Raw genomic sequence first — 16847 nt, 5'->3', positions numbered from 1 at the left:
CAAGTACTCAGTACTGGTCTCCCTTAATACCCCACAGTTAGGGCAGCTGTAGGACCCAAGTACTCAGTACAGGTCTTCCTTAATACCCCACAGTTAGTGCAGCTGTAGGACCCAAGTACTCAGATACTCCGTACTGGTCTCCCTTAATACCCCACAGTTAGGGCAGCTGTAGGACCCAAGTACTCAGTACTGGTCTCCCTTAATACCCCACAGTTAGGGCAGCTGTAGGACCCAAGTACTCAGTACAGGTCTTCCTTAATACCCCACAGTTAGTGCAGCTGTAGGACCCAAGTACTCAGATACTCCGTACTGGTCTCCCTTAATACCCCACAGTTAGGGCAGCTGTAGGACCCAAGTACTCAGTACTGGTCTCCCTTAATACCCCACAGTTAGGGCAGCTGTAAGACCCAAGTACTCAGATGATTGCTGGGCGGTCTGAAGCCATTGCTTAATCAGCTGTTAAGATGGCAGCCACCGACATTTGTTGTGCGCTTGCCACAGTCATACACTAAGGTGCGATGCTGCTTCTATGTACAATAAGAGCGATGATCCAGCGATAACTGCAGACATCCACCGATTGTAGCCTTCAACGTTGGACCAACTTTTCTTGCATGACTCCATATTGCCTAACATTTACCCGTGTACTTCAGACCGCACTCTCCGACTATCCCTTACACTAAAAAGCATGACGTGGGCATCACAGCCACCATGACATTATTATCTGTACACAATACCCTGCATGTGGGCGGCCTCAGGGTGCCTGGAATGATAAAACAGTGAGCGTGAGATGTAGCCACGAGGGAGGGACAGACAGGAGCACAATGACAGTGAAACAAACAGACGGCGCAGGCAAGGATGGAGAAAAAAGGGGGGTCAGGGGTTTGGCATGAACACTGCAGGGGCAGAAGTGGGAATGAGATGCACAACACACAGTCCCCTCCGATTCCCAAACAGCCCGGTAATGCAACAACGTCACAATGATACGTTTTATGGAGCGGCCGCAGTCACTGGCGGTGCGGAGGACTGTCTGAACTCCGGGAAAAGGGGGGGAAGAAGAGTCCCAGCAGCAGCAACAGCAGCAGCAGTTAGAACTGAACCCAGCTAGAGGATTGCGGAGCCTGAGAGGACAGACTGCTGGATAGAAAAAGAAAGAGTCAGAGCATCAGAGCAAGAGTCAATCATTCAGAGAACAGAACAAGCAGAGAGCATTGGCGGGAATCTCACAAAGCTTAACACACAATCTCTGATGGAAACAGCCATTCTCCGATGATGCATGTGCCCCATACTAAGAGCATGAGAACCCCAACAATCAACTTCCCTCATCTGCCCCCTTCGGGTCTGTAAAATATACCATAGAAAGTGTTTTGTTCCCGACAGGAATCCAGGGAGCCGATAAATGAAATCCAAAGCAGTGGTATAAGCCCTGCCCGGTTCTGCTTTGTAAACTACAGAATACCTTCTTCCCATGTTATCTAAATAGGGAAGGAGCGGGTGTTCCGTAGTCCTAAAACACTTCCTGTCTTATGGTGCAATAAATATTACACGTTTGTACTTTTAAATACACTTTAATGATTAGGTTTGACTTTTCTGGTTCAGGACTATCATGTGCTACAGAGGTCGGGGAATAGCTGCTTTCATTGGATTAGATTTCTTCCAAAGGCGTTATGCTTCAAGACAGGTTTCCTTCAAAGCTGAACTCCGGGCACAAAAACACTTTCATTTAAATAGATATATTCCTCAATAGCCACAGATGATATAAATCCACTTTGTGTGCAGCGAATGCCTTTGCAAACCTAGATAATCGCCATATCAAGGTAGCAGTGACATCATCACTGAGCTGTACATAGCATGTGCAGAGAGTAGAGCTTTGTGAGGGACGCAGCAGGCCCCACCCACTACAGGAAACTACAGGAGGGGGCAGAGACAAGACCAGTCACCCTGCACATGGAGTGAGAGCAGCAGTGACCGGTCTTTATTACAGGAAGTCTCACACTGAATTGCTGCACCAAGATTCAAGGAAAAATACACATGGGGATCTTGTATGAGGGCGATATTTTCCGATTCCGGAGTTCAGCTTTAAGGAGCATAGGAATGTTTCCACTGAATAGACAAACATATATTTCACCTTAATAGAAAGGTTTGTGAAAAGAACAGCGCTCACATTCGTAGGCCCGAACCCATCAGCCTCATCCACAATGTATTCCACCTCCTTTCACCGACTGCTGAATATCTTACAGCTCTCTGTTCAACTTTTCAATGAGAGCGAGAGGCTGCATGACGTCCGAGACCTTATATGAAATCTGCTCCAGTCTAGAGGCGGGGTTGCCACAGATGCAAACAAAGCTGAATAGAAATCCGTGGCAACAAACCACAAGTAGATCCCAGCAGCGGCTGATTTTAGATTGGGACTCAGACCTTGCACAGCCTGGGTGTCTCCTATGTCATATATTATTGATGGATAGAATGGGGTTAGGTTAGCCGCTAGGCACCTATTGCCGTCTCTACCTTCCTGTCTTGGTGACATTCAAGTGGAACTCCGGGAATTGTAAAAATGAACTCTTCCGGGAGGGGCTACTCCCCAATGTAAGATGAGCAGATCTGCCTCCAGACTCGTATATTCACTATATATAACATCCGTCAATGTTCTCACCTGCTGGCAGTACTGAAATCACCCCACAGGTCTGCTGATGGGATGGGGGCTTTAGGTGCCGGGAGCGGAGATCCCAAATCTAGGAGAATATCTGAGGAGGAAGAGAACAGGTCATGAAGTCTTCTTAATCCGAGTGTCACATGTATGTAAACCCGAAATCTATTTCCCAGCAAGCTGCAATATGTTACATTTTGTTATTGGGTTTAGCGTCAAAGAGACCCTGTCATCAGGCCAATCATTCCAACAACAATCTCCCCATATGATTCTATGAGCATTTAACGCATGTTATATACCTGTAAAAGCCTCTCTTGTGTACATATCCAAAAGCCCCGAGACTGCTGCTGCGAGCCGCCATCTTGGATGTGATGTCAGCAGACTCAGAGCTGTTACTCAAGTAGCACTCTATAGTTATTCCCCCTGCTCCTTTCCTTATGTAGGAAGGTGAGGGGCGGAAGAGCTGGGCCAGCTCAGACAGTAATTAGATACTCTCGGATGAGGAGGGGGGCTATGACATTCAAGGAGGGAGGGGGTTGTGCTAGGGAGTTGACTCTTCCTGAAGTAGTCAAACTTTCTAGCAAATTTAAAGGCATATTGCAAGTGATTAAAACATTATTTATGGAATGAAAAATGCTGCAAGTCAGCAATTAAAGGAGAACTCTGGGGTCAGGGCTTTTCCCCATAGTTCTCCTAAGGGTAACGGGAGGACACAAACTAGTGTCCTCCCGTCACCCAAAGCTCACTATACCGCGAGCTACAGCTTGCAGTATACTGCGACGCTGCAGCTGGGACGGATCCTGACATTGCTGTCTGGATCCACCCAGCTGCCTGAGTGACAGCTGACTCTGCCTATCTAGAGGCAGAGCCAGCTGTACCCGCCCCCTCCCACGTCCGTTCCGCCAGTCAGCGCCGGGGAGGGGGGGTGGGGGGGAACCCCTGCAGGGAGCTGTGAGTGACAGTCATGGCTCTCTGCAGGGACAGGATCGAGAAGTGAGCAACGGTATGTGTTCGCTCACTTCCCGATCTATTGAGCCAACGTGTGACAGTTTCATTGTCACAGGTCGGCTAGAACTATGAGGTGAGTGATTTTCACCCGCCTCATAGTTCTCCTTTAAAGGAGAACTGTGAGGGGAGTGATTTACTCTCATCCTCATACCGTAGTTAGAGCCGATGTGTGACATTGAAACCGTTATGTCGGCTCTATTGATCGGGAGGTGAGCGGACACATACCGCCGATCGCTGACTTCCCGATCATCTCCCTGCAGAGAGTGGTGACTGTTGGTCGCCGCTCCCCGCAGGGATTCCCCCCCTCCCTGATCCTCCAGCGCTGACTGGAGGAACGGACGGGAAAGGGGGCGGGCACAAATGGCTCTGCCTCTAGATAGGCAGAGCCCACTGTCAATCAGCCAACTGGGTGGATCACCACACTATTGTCGGGATCCGTCCCGGCTGCTGCGGTCTCTGTATATAGTGGTAATGAGCTTTGGGTCACGGGAGCAGGCTAGTATATGTCCTCCCGTGACCCTAAAGAGAACTGTGGGATAAAAAGATTACCCCATAGTTCTCTTTTAATATACTTGATTATTCTGTGCTTTTACCGGCCATTTTTTCAGGTTGGTGACAGGGTCTCTCTAAGGTTCTGGACTGTACAATGAAACCATAATCACATCAGAGCTTGCATGGTTTTCTCTGATTGGATCTCAACTGGGTATAGAATAGAAAGATTGGTCATACCTGGGCTGGTGCAGGTGTTGCTGGGCTGTATCGGTGGAGGAGTCACATGGTTAGCGACAGGTACTGAAGGGGTAGTGGGGGCTGGGATTTTACCACCAGGAGGGGGTGGAAGCAGGCCAATCCCACCAGTGCCAGCCCCCCGAGGCTTGCCTGGACCATCCTTCTTCTTCATGTTCTATGGGGGGGGAATACGTTTACCAACATCTGGCCTTTCTCTATAGTGTGTTGAATAAAAACACTATACAACGCAGAGATCATACATACCACAATGTTTAGTTTGATTGTCTGCCCCTCTTTGAAACCCAAATCCAGCTTGGGGAGATTGTCCTGTCCCTGGGGCTCTTTGGAGAGTTCCGTCTCCTGCTTTACCCATCTGTATCAGGATGACAGTTTATTAGAGGCAGATCGTGCAATGTCACAGATGGAGAGAGGTGCAGAGATACTACGGCAAGCTCCAATGTCTATGATGTGGTTTCTTTGATTAAAAAAGCCCAAATGCATATAGAGCGCACAGTGATCTAGATATACTGACTGGTCTAGGATTTCTGGAAATTACCAGTTGTGGAATATAAAAAAAAAAAAAAAACTACATATAATACAGCTATTACTGAGTGACTTTCAACTGAACTTGTAGAATGTTGGACATTTCACAACTTATCCTCCTCCCATGCTCGCCTCCAGGACTTCTCTAGGGTCCCTCCCATCCTCTGGAACTCTCTACCCCAGTGACGATCGGTACCTTGGGTTCCGGGTGAGACATTCCCCAGCATGCCCAGCCCTGCCCCCAGCCAGATGAAGACACACCCATATTGTCATAGCCCCACCCCCAGCCCGATCCCCCAAGCTACTGTGAAGGAGGGAGGGAGGAAACTCCCTGTCCCTCACTTGCTCGTCACTGCTGAGGCATCCAGATCGATGCCCTCAGTGTTTTTTTTCCTCCTTTTTCTTGATTGGACAGCTTGGACCAATGGCGCTTTGCCATTGGTCCAAGCCATCCACAGAGCTTGCGCCTCTAACACAGAGTAGAGGCTGTGACAGCTCTTGCCTCCCCAAGGAAGAATACACATAGCTCTTGTATTTACACAACATTTGCTCATCCCGCAGTTTAGTTTTAACATCTCTCCCAGACTCCATTATGTAATTAGAACAAGCATGGTTTACAACTCCCATTCTGTTCACAAACAATCAACATCTTCCTTGACACATTCCATGGTGGCTATATTAAGGTGATTGAGTCGCCTGTGTAGATATAAATGTTGAGGGTTCCTAACACTCCATAGAAATGAAGATGCTGCTTGGACAATGGACACAGATTGCACTGAAACCCCAACAAAGGTCCCAACCCTTTCACGCTCTCTCTAAGGCACAGAGAGAGGTTTTGGCTGGAGTTGTGCTATAAAATATACAGTAACAAATGAGCAACACAAATGGTGGTGCTGTCATGGCGTGGAAACCTGGAGTGTGCGCATAAAACATCCTCTCATCAGTCTCACACTTACTTGAAATGATCCTGTAATGATACATTGAAGTCAAATGCATCCCCCCGATCAGAGAAACCAATACCGATAAATGCACTTCTCCCTGGCGGGTGAAAGGAAAGAAGCCGGTAAAGACAATGAAAACTTAATGTGACGCTAAGCCCTCAGGGGCAGGGCCCTCCTTACCATCTTGTCTTGATTTGTATTGTGACTGTAATGTCTTCCTTATATTGTAAAGCGCTGCGCAAACTGTTGGCGCTAGATAAAGCCTATATAATAATAATAGTAATAATAATAAGCTCAGGAGTTCAACCTTATAAATACATTCAAGTACTCTATTAACAGAAATGTATCTTATTTGTGTATCACTCGGCTGTAGATCCTCAAATCATCTCTGAATTGGTGCCGACACTGTCCTTCCTTCTGGAGGGGGGCTACTTGTGTTCCCCATGGTCCCTGTGTGTGTTGTAAAGTAGTCACCGCTCCAAGCTCACTCCCGGGATAGACTACAATCTCATGTTTAGTTAGCTAATTTGTATTGAGACTATATCTATCCTAATAGTGTTGTCAGCCCCCAGAGCTCTTTACTGTCCTGGTGATGTAGCGTTGTCGCCCCCCACAGCCCTTCCCCTGTGCTGGTGATTTAGCATTGTTGCCCACTTCTCCTACCCCCGGCCCTTTTCCTGTCCTGGTAATGTAGCGTGGTCAGCCCTGGCAGCTCTTTTCCTGCCCCGGTGAGTTAGCATTGACGGCCTATGCAGCCTTCCTGTTCTGGTGTTGTAGGTGTGCCGGCTCCCCCAGCTCTTTGTCCTGTTCTGGAAGCATAGCGTTGTTGGCCTACACAATTCTCTTCCTATCCTGGCTATGTAGTGTTGTCAGCCCTTGCAGCCCATTTCCTGTCCAGGCAATGTAGTGTTGTCAGCCCTTGCAGCCCATTTCCTGTCCTGGCAATGCAGTGTTGTCAGACCCCACAGCCATTTTCCTGTTCCTGGAGTGTGCGCATAAAACATCCTCTCATCAGTCTCACACTTACTTGAAATGATCCTGTAATGATACATTGAAGTCAAATGCATCCCCCCGATCAGAGAAACCAATACCGATAAATGCACTTCTCCCTGGCGGGTGAAAGGAAAGAAGCCGGTAAAGACAATGAAAACTTAATGTGACGCTAAGCCCTCAGGGGCAGGGCCCTCCTTACCATCTTGTCTTGATTTGTATTGTGACTGTAATGTCTTCCTTATATTGTAAAGCGCTGCGCAAACTGTTGGCGCTAGATAAAGCCTATATAATAATAATAGTAATAATAATAAGCTCAGGAGTTCAACCTTATAAATACATTCAAGTACTCTATTAACAGAAATGTATCTTATTTGTGTATCACTCGGCTGTAGATCCTCAAATCATCTCTGAATTGGTGCCGACACTGTCCTTCCTTCTGGAGGGGGGCTACTTGTGTTCCCCATGGTCCCTGTGTGTGTTGTAAAGTAGTCACCGCTCCAAGCTCACTCCCGGGATAGACTACAATCTCATGTTTAGTTAGCTAATTTGTATTGAGACTATATCTATCCTAATAGTGTTGTCAGCCCCCAGAGCTCTTTACTGTCCTGGTGATGTAGCGTTGTCGCCCCCCACAGCCCTTCCCCTGTGCTGGTGATTTAGCATTGTTGCCCACTTCTCCTACCCCCGGCCCTTTTCCTGTCCTGGTAATGTAGCGTGGTCAGCCCTGGCAGCTCTTTTCCTGCCCCGGTGAGTTAGCATTGACGGCCTATGCAGCCTTCCTGTTCTGGTGTTGTAGGTGTGCCGGCTCCCCCAGCTCTTTGTCCTGTTCTGGAAGCATAGCGTTGTTGGCCTACACAATTCTCTTCCTATCCTGGCTATGTAGTGTTGTCAGCCCTTGCAGCCCATTTCCTGTCCAGGCAATGTAGTGTTGTCAGCCCTTGCAGCCCATTTCCTGTCCAGGCAATGTAGTGTTGTCAGCCCTTGCAGCCCATTTCCTGTCCAGGCAATGTAGTGTTGTCAGCCCTTGCAGCCCATTTCCTATGCTGGCAATGCAGTGTTGTCAGACCCCACAGCCATTTTCCTGTCCCTGCAATTTAGTGTTGTCAGACCTCACAGCTCTTTTCCTATCCTTGCAATGTAGTGTTGTCAGACCCCACAGCCCTTTTCCTATCCTGGCAATGTAGTGTTGTCAGACCCCACAGCCATTTTCCTGTCCTTGCAATGTAGTGTTGTCAGACCTCACAGCCCTTTTCCTATCTTTCCATACTTTAATCTCAAATAGGGCACAGAGGAGGCTTTTATGGAAAAATGTCAGGCAGCTTGTGTGGGGCTACTCTTAGGTAGCACAATGAGTTCAGAGTGAAGGATGGATAATTACTTATCTTAGCCCATGGTCCCTCTACAGCCAGGGCTCCGATTCTCTCCAGTGCCAGATTGTGGGCAGACCCTCTATGTCAGGGGTAGCCAAACAACAGCCCTACCGCAAGTCCCATAAGGCATTGCAAGACTGACAGCCACAGGCATGAATTCCAGAGGCAGATGCATGATGAGTTTTGCAGTTTTCCCGCAGCTGTAGGTCATCATGTACAATGCAGAACTACAGGCAGCCAGTGGTCCTTCATTGTAAATGATGATGGCGATGAGAGGGGTAGCGGCACAATAAGCTGGAGACCAGCAAGAGAAGCTTTGAGGGACTGGTCGTCACACCCGGAATGGGTAAGGAGAATCCATGGATTAAGGTAACTAAATCCCGCCGCCCCCCCCCCCCAATATAGAGCATTATATTCTACATTTACTTGGGTGAATATTTTTGCCCAGCCCGAAGTTCCACTTTAAAAGGTACATGCCAATACATTGAGGTGCCTTCATGTCATTGTGACTTTGAACAGGTTCACTTTAATACTATTTCTGCCATCTCTCTCTCTTACCGTTTCCATCTTGAATTCTGATAACAAAGTAGCGGCTTGAGTCAGTGACGGTTTCCACTGCGAGGCCTGGAAACTGGTCTACCGGCGCCTGAGCAAAGAGTTCCCCTGGCAGAGAAAACAAACGTCAATGGCGAGATTTACACATTTATATTAAAATGTAACTGAAGCCAAAACTTTTTGGGATGGACTGGAGAGCGATTAGAACCCGTCAGGTTTTTATAGCTGTCTGTGTCCCCGCTATGGAGATGCGCCCTCTCTGTTTGTCCTGGTGACCGTCATTACTGAAAGTGAAAGAAAATCCAAGATTTTAGGTTGTCACCAGAACAGGGATAGATGGGAAATAGGGACACCAATTACAGTGACCACCAGGGATTCCCCTCACTTTGGTGGGATTTCCTCTCGCTTCCTGTTGTGGCTATCGTCCTATAATAGGACACAGATGGTGAAAAATAGCTGGTAGGGGTTATAACCTTCCCTTACTAAACATAAAACTGGCTTCAGTTCTACTTAAAGGTTCATAGCCAGAGAAATAAGACATCTCTACCCATGTGAGAGATTGTTCCAGAACTGCGACTGACAATTTCTGCCAAGAAAGTTGTATGTATGATGGCGGATCATATCAACATGATGCTTCCACGTACATGGAACATCACAGCTATTCGCATATCGCATACAATCGATCACCTCACACTGACAAAATAGACACAAAGAGTACAACATAAAACCAGCCAGAAAATTCCGCTTCCTGACATCGGTTTTTCTGATGATGTTGTGGGGGCGCTAAACATTCACGCGTTTTTAGGGTGAATGAACAAGTGACTTGAACTTGCACTTCCTTCATTTCCATAGGACCCGTCCAGGTTCAGGTAATATTAAAGTGGAACTAAACTCAACAAAGTATTTCTGACAGAAAGGGTTTCATTGCAGATCAGACTCTGAATGCACGACTCAGTGTACAATCCCGGCATCTGCCGAGTGTCAGGCTGAATCTCCCATGTGCATGAGCAGTAGTTACATCACCCCGGGCCAGCCAATCACGATGGGTGAAGAAGATGTCAGTGGCAGAGAGATGAAACGCACTGCGGCCGGTCGTTGAGGTGCTCTGACAGGTAACTCTGCTATAATGTGCAAATACGCTGTGCATGTTTGAACAATATGGCAAAGGGAGGATGCCAAGAGACCGCCCACAACCCGGAGCTATTGGTCCTGCATTGTATGAGAGGATGCTGAGAGACCGCCCACAACCCGAAGCTATTGGTCCTGCATTGTATGAGAGGATGCTGAGAGACCGCCCACAACCCGGAGCTATTGGTCCTGCCTTGTATGAGAGGATGCTGAGAGACTGCCCACAACCCGGAGCTATTGGTCCTGGATTTGTATGCAAGGATGCAGAGAGACCGCCCACAACCCGGAGCTATTGGTCCTGCATTGTATGCGAGGATGCTGAGAGACCGCCCACAACCCGGAGCTATTGGTCCTGCCTTGTATGAGAGGATGCTGAGAGACTGCCCACAACCCGGAGCTATTGGTCCTGGATTTGTATGCAAGGATGCAGAGAGACCGCCCACAACCCGGAGCTATTGGTCCTGCCTTGTATGAGAGGATGCTGAGAGACTGCCCACAACCCGGAGCTATTGGTCCTGGATTTGTATGCAAGGATGCAGAGAGACCGCCCACAACCCGGAGCTATTGGTCCTGCCTTGTATGAGAGGATGCTGAGAGACTGCCCACAACCCGGAGCTATTGGTCCTGGATTTGTATGCAAGGATGCAGAGAGACCGCCCACAACCCGGAGCTATTGGTCCTGCCTTGTATGAGAGGATGCTGAGAGACTGCCCACAACCCGGAGCTATTGGTCCTGGATTTGTATGCAAGGATGCAGAGAGACCGCCCACAACCCGGAGCTATTGGTCCTGCCTTGTATGAGAGGATGCTGAGAGACTGCCCACAACCCGGAGCTATTGGTCCTGGATTTGTATGCAAGGATGCAGAGAGACCGCCCACAACCCGGAGCTATTGGTCCTGCCTTGTATGAGAGGATGCTGAGAGACTGCCCACAACCCGGAGCTATTGGTCCTGGATTTGTATGCAAGGATGCAGAGAGACCGCCCACAACCCGGAGCTATTGGTCCTGCCTTGTATGAGAGGATGCTGAGAGACTGCCCACAACCCGGAGCTATTGGTCCTGGATTTGTATGCAAGGATGCAGAGAGACCGCCCACAACCCGGAGCTATTGGTCCTGCCTTGTATGAGAGGATGCTGAGAGACTGCCCACAACCCGGAGCTATTGGTCCTGGATTTGTATGCAAGGATGCAGAGAGACCGCCCACAACCCGGAGCTATTGGTCCTGCCTTGTATGAGAGGATGCTGAGAGACTGCCCACAACCCGGAGCTATTGGTCCTGGATTTGTATGCAAGGATGCAGAGAGACCGCCCACAACCCGGAGCTATTGGTCCTGCCTTGTATGAGAGGATGCTGAGAGACTGCCCACAACCCGGAGCTATTGGTCCTGGATTTGTATGCAAGGATGCAGAGAGACCGCCCACAACCCGGAGCTATTGGTCCTGCCTTGTATGAGAGGATGCTGAGAGACTGCCCACAACCCGGAGCTATTGGTCCTGGATTTGTATGCAAGGATGCAGAGAGACCGCCCACAACCCGGAGCTATTGGTCCTGCCTTGTATGAGAGGATGCTGAGAGACTGCCCACAACCCGGAGCTATTGGTCCTGGATTTGTATGCAAGGATGCAGAGAGACCGCCCACAACCCGGAGCTATTGGTCCTGCCTTGTATGAGAGGATGCTGAGAGACTGCCCACAACCCGGAGCTATTGGTCCTGGATTTGTATGCAAGGATGCAGAGAGACCGCCCACAACCCGGAGCTATTGGTCCTGCCTTGTATGAGAGGATGCTGAGAGACTGCCCACAACCCGGAGCTATTGGTCCTGGATTTGTATGCAAGGATGCAGAGAGACCGCCCACAACCCGGAGCTATTGGTCCTGCCTTGTATGAGAGGATGCTGAGAGACTGCCCACAACCCGGAGCTATTGGTCCTGGATTTGTATGCAAGGATGCAGAGAGACCGCCCACAACCCGGAGCTATTGGTCCTGCCTTGTATGAGAGGATGCTGAGAGACTGCCCACAACCCGGAGCTATTGGTCCTGGATTTGTATGCAAGGATGCAGAGAGACCGCCCACAACCCGGAGCTATTGGTCCTGCCTTGTATGAGAGGATGCTGAGAGACTGCCCACAACCCGGAGCTATTGGTCCTGGATTTGTATGCAAGGATGCAGAGAGACCGCCCACAACCCGGAGCTATTGGTCCTGCCTTGTATGAGAGGATGCTGAGAGACTGCCCACAACCCGGAGCTATTGGTCCTGGATTTGTATGCAAGGATGCAGAGAGACCGCCCACAACCCGGAGCTATTGGTCCTGCCTTGTATGAGAGGATGCTGAGAGACTGCCCACAACCCGGAGCTATTGGTCCTGGATTTGTATGCAAGGATGCAGAGAGACCGCCCACAACCCGGAGCTATTGGTCCTGCCTTGTATGAGAGGATGCTGAGAGACTGCCCACAACCCGGAGCTATTGGTCCTGGATTTGTATGCAAGGATGCAGAGAGACCGCCCACAACCCGGAGCTATTGGTCCTGCATTGTATGAGAGGATGCTGAGAGACCGCCCACATCCCAAAGCTATTGGTTCTGCATCGTACGTAAGGTCACTGAGGGACAGCCCACATCCCGGAGCTATAGGTCCTGCATTGTATGCGAGGATGCTGAGTTACCGCCCACAACCCGGAGCTATTGGTCCTGCATTGTATGCGAGGATGCTGAGAGACCGCCCACAACCCGGAGCTATTGGTCCTGCATTGTATGCGAGGATGCTGAGAGACCGCCCACAACCCGGAGCTATTGGTCCTGCATTCTACTTGAGGTCACTGAGGAAGGACGGTGGGTAACAAGAATCAATCTTGTTGTCAGTGTCAACCAATCAGGATACAGCTCTGATAGGTGAAGAAACAACAGCTGGAAGCTGACTGGTTGTCATGGGCAACAACACAGATTATACATGCCGTGCAGCCAGCGATAACTCCGCCATGTCGGCACCCGTGTGCCAATGATGCAGACTTGTTACAGACGCCATTTTCACGCTGTAAATTGGTTCTGTTGCCGAGTGATCAGTAGTGGAAAGTCCAACAGCTCTGATATTTATATGTCATGTCACATTAGTGGAGGGCAGCCATTCCCCTTTCCAGGAACAATCCCCCCTCCCCCAGCTCACTATCAAGCCGGCGAAGAGTACCTGTCACCTTGTCCTCCAGCTTGATAAGGGCCACCTTCCCCTTGGATGTCAGCCTCATCCTCCCAGTCCAGTCAGGCTGGTCCAGCTTCCAGTCGGAGGCCCTGTGTGTGTGGATACAAATGACAGTCACCCGGGTGGGGGGGGTTTTCCGGGTAAATGGGGAGTAACGCACGGTATCGGCAGCCCCTGTACGCTCACCTGTAGCCCCGGTTGGAGGCCCGCGGCGGGATGCGGTACACGCTGATCTCGGGCTTCACACACAGCACGGACTCGTACTCGGCCTCCGCCGCCATCTTCACCGTGCCCGACTGACCAGCTGACAGGCCGACTTCCGCCCGTCACCATGGAGACCGCATCCGGGAGCCTGACTGTTGTCAATTTGGTGCACAGTCACGTGACTGCAGCTTTTGACGATGGCGGCTCAGGGACCGGACCATGTGGCAGACAGAGGAGTGGGGATCAGTGTACCTCGTGAGGGGGTTGAGATGAGGGCGAGTCCAATATAATATTGGGGCTATGGGGAAGGGGTGCAGTGTAATGGGGGTTCTATGGGTAAGTGATGCCGTGTAATGGGGGGGGACACTTTGGGGAAGGGATGTGGTGTGTAATGGGGGGAACTATGGGGAAGAGTTGCAGTGTAATGGGGGAGAGGTGCAGTGTAATGGGGAGAACTATGGGGAAGAGTTGCAGTGTAATGGGGGAGAGGTGCAGTGTAATGGGGAGAACTATGGGGAAGAGTTGCAGTGTAATGGGGGAGAGGTGCAGTGTAATGGGGAGGGGACTATGGGGAAGGGTCCCAAGACTCTTGACAGCCACAAACATGACTCTCAGAGTCAGCTACAGAACACCTCCCCTCTATGTCTTGGAGTTGGGTAGGCGTTTGTAGCCTAGGGTGACAACTCCATCCCATAGATTCAGTACAATGAGCGAGCATTGTCACCTTAGAACAGGAAGTGTGTTACTGGCAGGATCACCAGGGGAAAAAACAAATGTGTCCTCCACATCTGAGGACCGGGGAGCTTCTATATATATAGACAGGAATTAGTGGAGTGATGTCACGTGGATGCTTCCTACGCTGCTCCTAATCCGGTACTACCGGTAATTCTGGCCGCAGTGTTCTGGAAGTGCGCCTGAGACGTGAGGGAACCAAGGCGGAGCCGTCCATGAGATGATTGATTTATAGCGGAACCTGTACACCGCCCACCTATTGGGTGATTGCACAATGATGTCATTTATCCCATCGGGAGGTATGATGTCATTGTCCGATAATATATAATGCCATGGGAGGAGCACCGGCTATTCTCTTCACAGAAGCTCCAGACTACTAAGAAACACATTGAAAGGCTTAGGGCAGCTTTTGAAAAAATAATAAATGTACACACACTAATTAAAGGAGAACTCTGGAGTCAGGGCTTTTCCCCATAGTTCTCCTAAGGGTAACGGGAGGACACAAACTAGCGCCCTCCCGTCACCCTAAGCTCAGTATACCGCGAGCTACATCGGGTATACTGAGACGCCGCAGCCGGGACGGATCCCGACAATTAGCTGCATGACTGACAGCTGGCTCTGCCTATCTAGAGGCAGAGTCAGCTGTACACGCCCCCTCCCCCGTCTGTTCCGCCAGTCAGCGCTGGATCGTACGGGGGGGGGAAATCCCTGCAGGGAGTGACAGTCACGGCTCTCTGCAGGGAGATGATCGAGCAGTGAGCGAGCGATGGTATGTGTTCGCTCACTTCCCGATCTACTGAGCCGACCTGTGACAGTCTCATTGTGACACGTCGGCTCAGCTTATGAGGCTGAGTGAAAATCACTCTCCTCATAATTCTCCTTTTTAATAAATGTACACACCAATTCAATAAATTAATAATAAATGTACACACACATTAACAAGAAAAAAATAAATGCACAAACACTAAAAATAATAAATGTACACAATAAAAATAATAATAAATGTACACGGGTATTAATAAAAGAAAGAAATAAGTGCAGACACTAAGAAAGAAAAAAAAGAACACTCTGCTAATAATAGTAAAAATAATGAATGCATTAATAATAATTAAAAAAAATGTACACACAATAAAGAAAATGTGTAAATCTATAAACCGTTCACACAGCCAACAGCTTTGTGAATGAGAATGATAATGTATTACGTGTATTATGTATTCACAGGGAAGAGGTGGGGGGATAGAAGCGGCTTCCCAGGGAAGAGGTGGCCGGGAGAGGAACGGCTTCACAGGGAAGAGGTGGCCGGGATAGAAGTGGCTTCACAGGGAAGAGGTGGCCGGGAGAGGAGCAACTTCACAGGGAAGAGGTGGGGGGGGGGGGGGATAGAAGCGGCTTCACAATAGGAAGAAGTGGCTTCACAAGGGGAAAGACACAGCATGGAGAGGCACGAGGAGCGGCGCTCCTGAATTTAACAAGCTGGAGGTTTTACCTCCCTTTCTATAGGAGCAGATCCTCTATAAGTGTAACAGACCCGCACTGAGACCTGGAGCATGGTGTGCCACATTTCAGGCTCCATTGCTGTAGGCACTATGCACCAGGCACCAGACCATTCTTGTTCTATTTATGGACCTGGTGGGCCTTAGTGGTAATTTGGCTGTTATCACACTTCCACTTGGACTCAGATACCCTTTGAGGTCTATCAACATATATCTATATCTATATACGTGGAGCCCAATATACTAAACCTAATATATTATTAGAAATACATCATGACACGACATCATGTGACACAGATTATATTTTTGTTGATCGGGTATTTTGATAAATGCCGCTGACGTTTCTGAGGTTTTTTGGCTTCCTCATTATTATTTTTATCTGGATGATCTGCACTTCACGTGAAAAACTAGAGCGACATCAGCACTCTGTCTGCAGTTACTAGAATACTGGACTCTGCAACAATCACAGAAACCACAGAGCTGTCATGTACCTTCCATGGTCATGTACTACCATCAGGGGTAGGCAATCTCAGCTCTCCAGCTGTCGAAGAACTACAAGTCCCATGAGGCATTGCAAGACTCTGACAGCCACGTTAGAAAAGAAATGAGGACAGGAATGACACTCTCAGCCTGATTCCTTGTGTGTGTGAATTTAATATACACTATATTGCCGAAAGTATTGGGACACCTCCAAATCATTGGATTCAGGTGTTCCAATCACCTCCATGGCCACAGGTGTATAAAATCACGCACCTCGGCATGGAGATGCTTCTACAGACATTTGTGAGAGAATGGGTCGCTCTCAGGAGCTCAGTGACTACAAGCGTGGTACCGTGATAGGTTGTCACCTGTCCAATAAGTCCATTCATGACATTTCCTTGCTACTAAATATTCAGCGGTCACCTGTTAGTGGTATTATAACAAAGTGGAAGCAACTGGGAACAACAGCAACTCAGCCAGGAAGTGGTAGGCCACGTAAAATGACAGAGCGGGGTCAGCGCATGCTGAAGCGCACAGTGCGCAGAAGTCGCCAACTGTCTGCAGAGTCAATAGCTACAGACCTCCAAACTTTGTTAGGCCTTCAGATTGGCACAACAACAGTGTGTAGAGAGCTTCATGGAATGGGTTTCCATGGCCGAGCAGCTGCATCCAAGCCTTATATCACCAAGTGCAATGCAATGCGTGGGATGCCGTGGTGTAAAGCACGCCGCTACTGGACTCTAGAGAAGTGGAGACGTGTTCTCTGGAGTGACCAATCACGCCTCTCTGTCTGGCAATCCGATGGACGTGTCTGGGTTTGGCGGTTGC

General features: G+C 49.3%; 1 protein-coding gene across 2 annotated transcripts; it reads right to left on the bottom strand.

The window, feature by feature from the left end:
* Positions 1–985: 985 nt before the first annotated feature.
* Positions 986–13480, bottom strand: NECAP1 (NECAP endocytosis associated 1). Of its 2 annotated transcripts, none has more exons than XM_018553192.1 (8): positions 13297–13480; positions 13099–13199; positions 8787–8891; positions 6893–6974; positions 4646–4754; positions 4382–4556; positions 2651–2741; positions 986–1134 (listed from the first exon to the last, which is right to left on the bottom strand). In XM_018553192.1, exons 1-8 carry the CDS (start codon positions 13389–13391, stop codon positions 1086–1088), a joined length of 807 nt encoding a protein of 268 aa, XP_018408694.1. In that variant the 5' UTR covers positions 13392–13480; the 3' UTR covers positions 986–1085. The 2 variants fall into 2 exon arrangements, with proteins under 2 accessions (XP_018408694.1, XP_018408695.1); XM_018553193.1 differs by having other exon boundaries at positions 986–1131.
* Positions 13481–16847: the final 3367 nt, after the last annotated feature.

Source organism: Nanorana parkeri, unplaced genomic scaffold (assembly GCF_000935625.1).
Source record: "Nanorana parkeri isolate BGI_ZX_2015 unplaced genomic scaffold, ASM93562v1 scaffold113, whole genome shotgun sequence".
Lineage (NCBI taxonomy): Eukaryota > Metazoa > Chordata > Amphibia > Anura > Dicroglossidae > Nanorana > Nanorana parkeri.
Note: the sequence above shows the minus strand (reverse complement) of the source record. Positions and strands in the feature narration are given on the sequence as shown.

Excerpts from the sequence above, each read along its gene's own strand:
- NECAP1 (XM_018553192.1), bottom strand. The coding sequence starts at position 13,391 with ATGGCGGCGGAGGCCGAGTACGAGTCCGTGCTGTGTGTGAAGCCCGAG. Across the intron at positions 13,200-13,296 it reads GCCTCCAACCGGGGCTACAG|GGCCTCCGACTGGAAGCTGG; the intron begins GTGAGCGTACAG and ends CCACACACACAG. Across the intron at positions 8,892-13,098 it reads GCTGGAGGACAAGGTGACAG|GGGAACTCTTTGCTCAGGCG; the intron begins GTACTCTTCGCC and ends TTTCTCTGCCAG.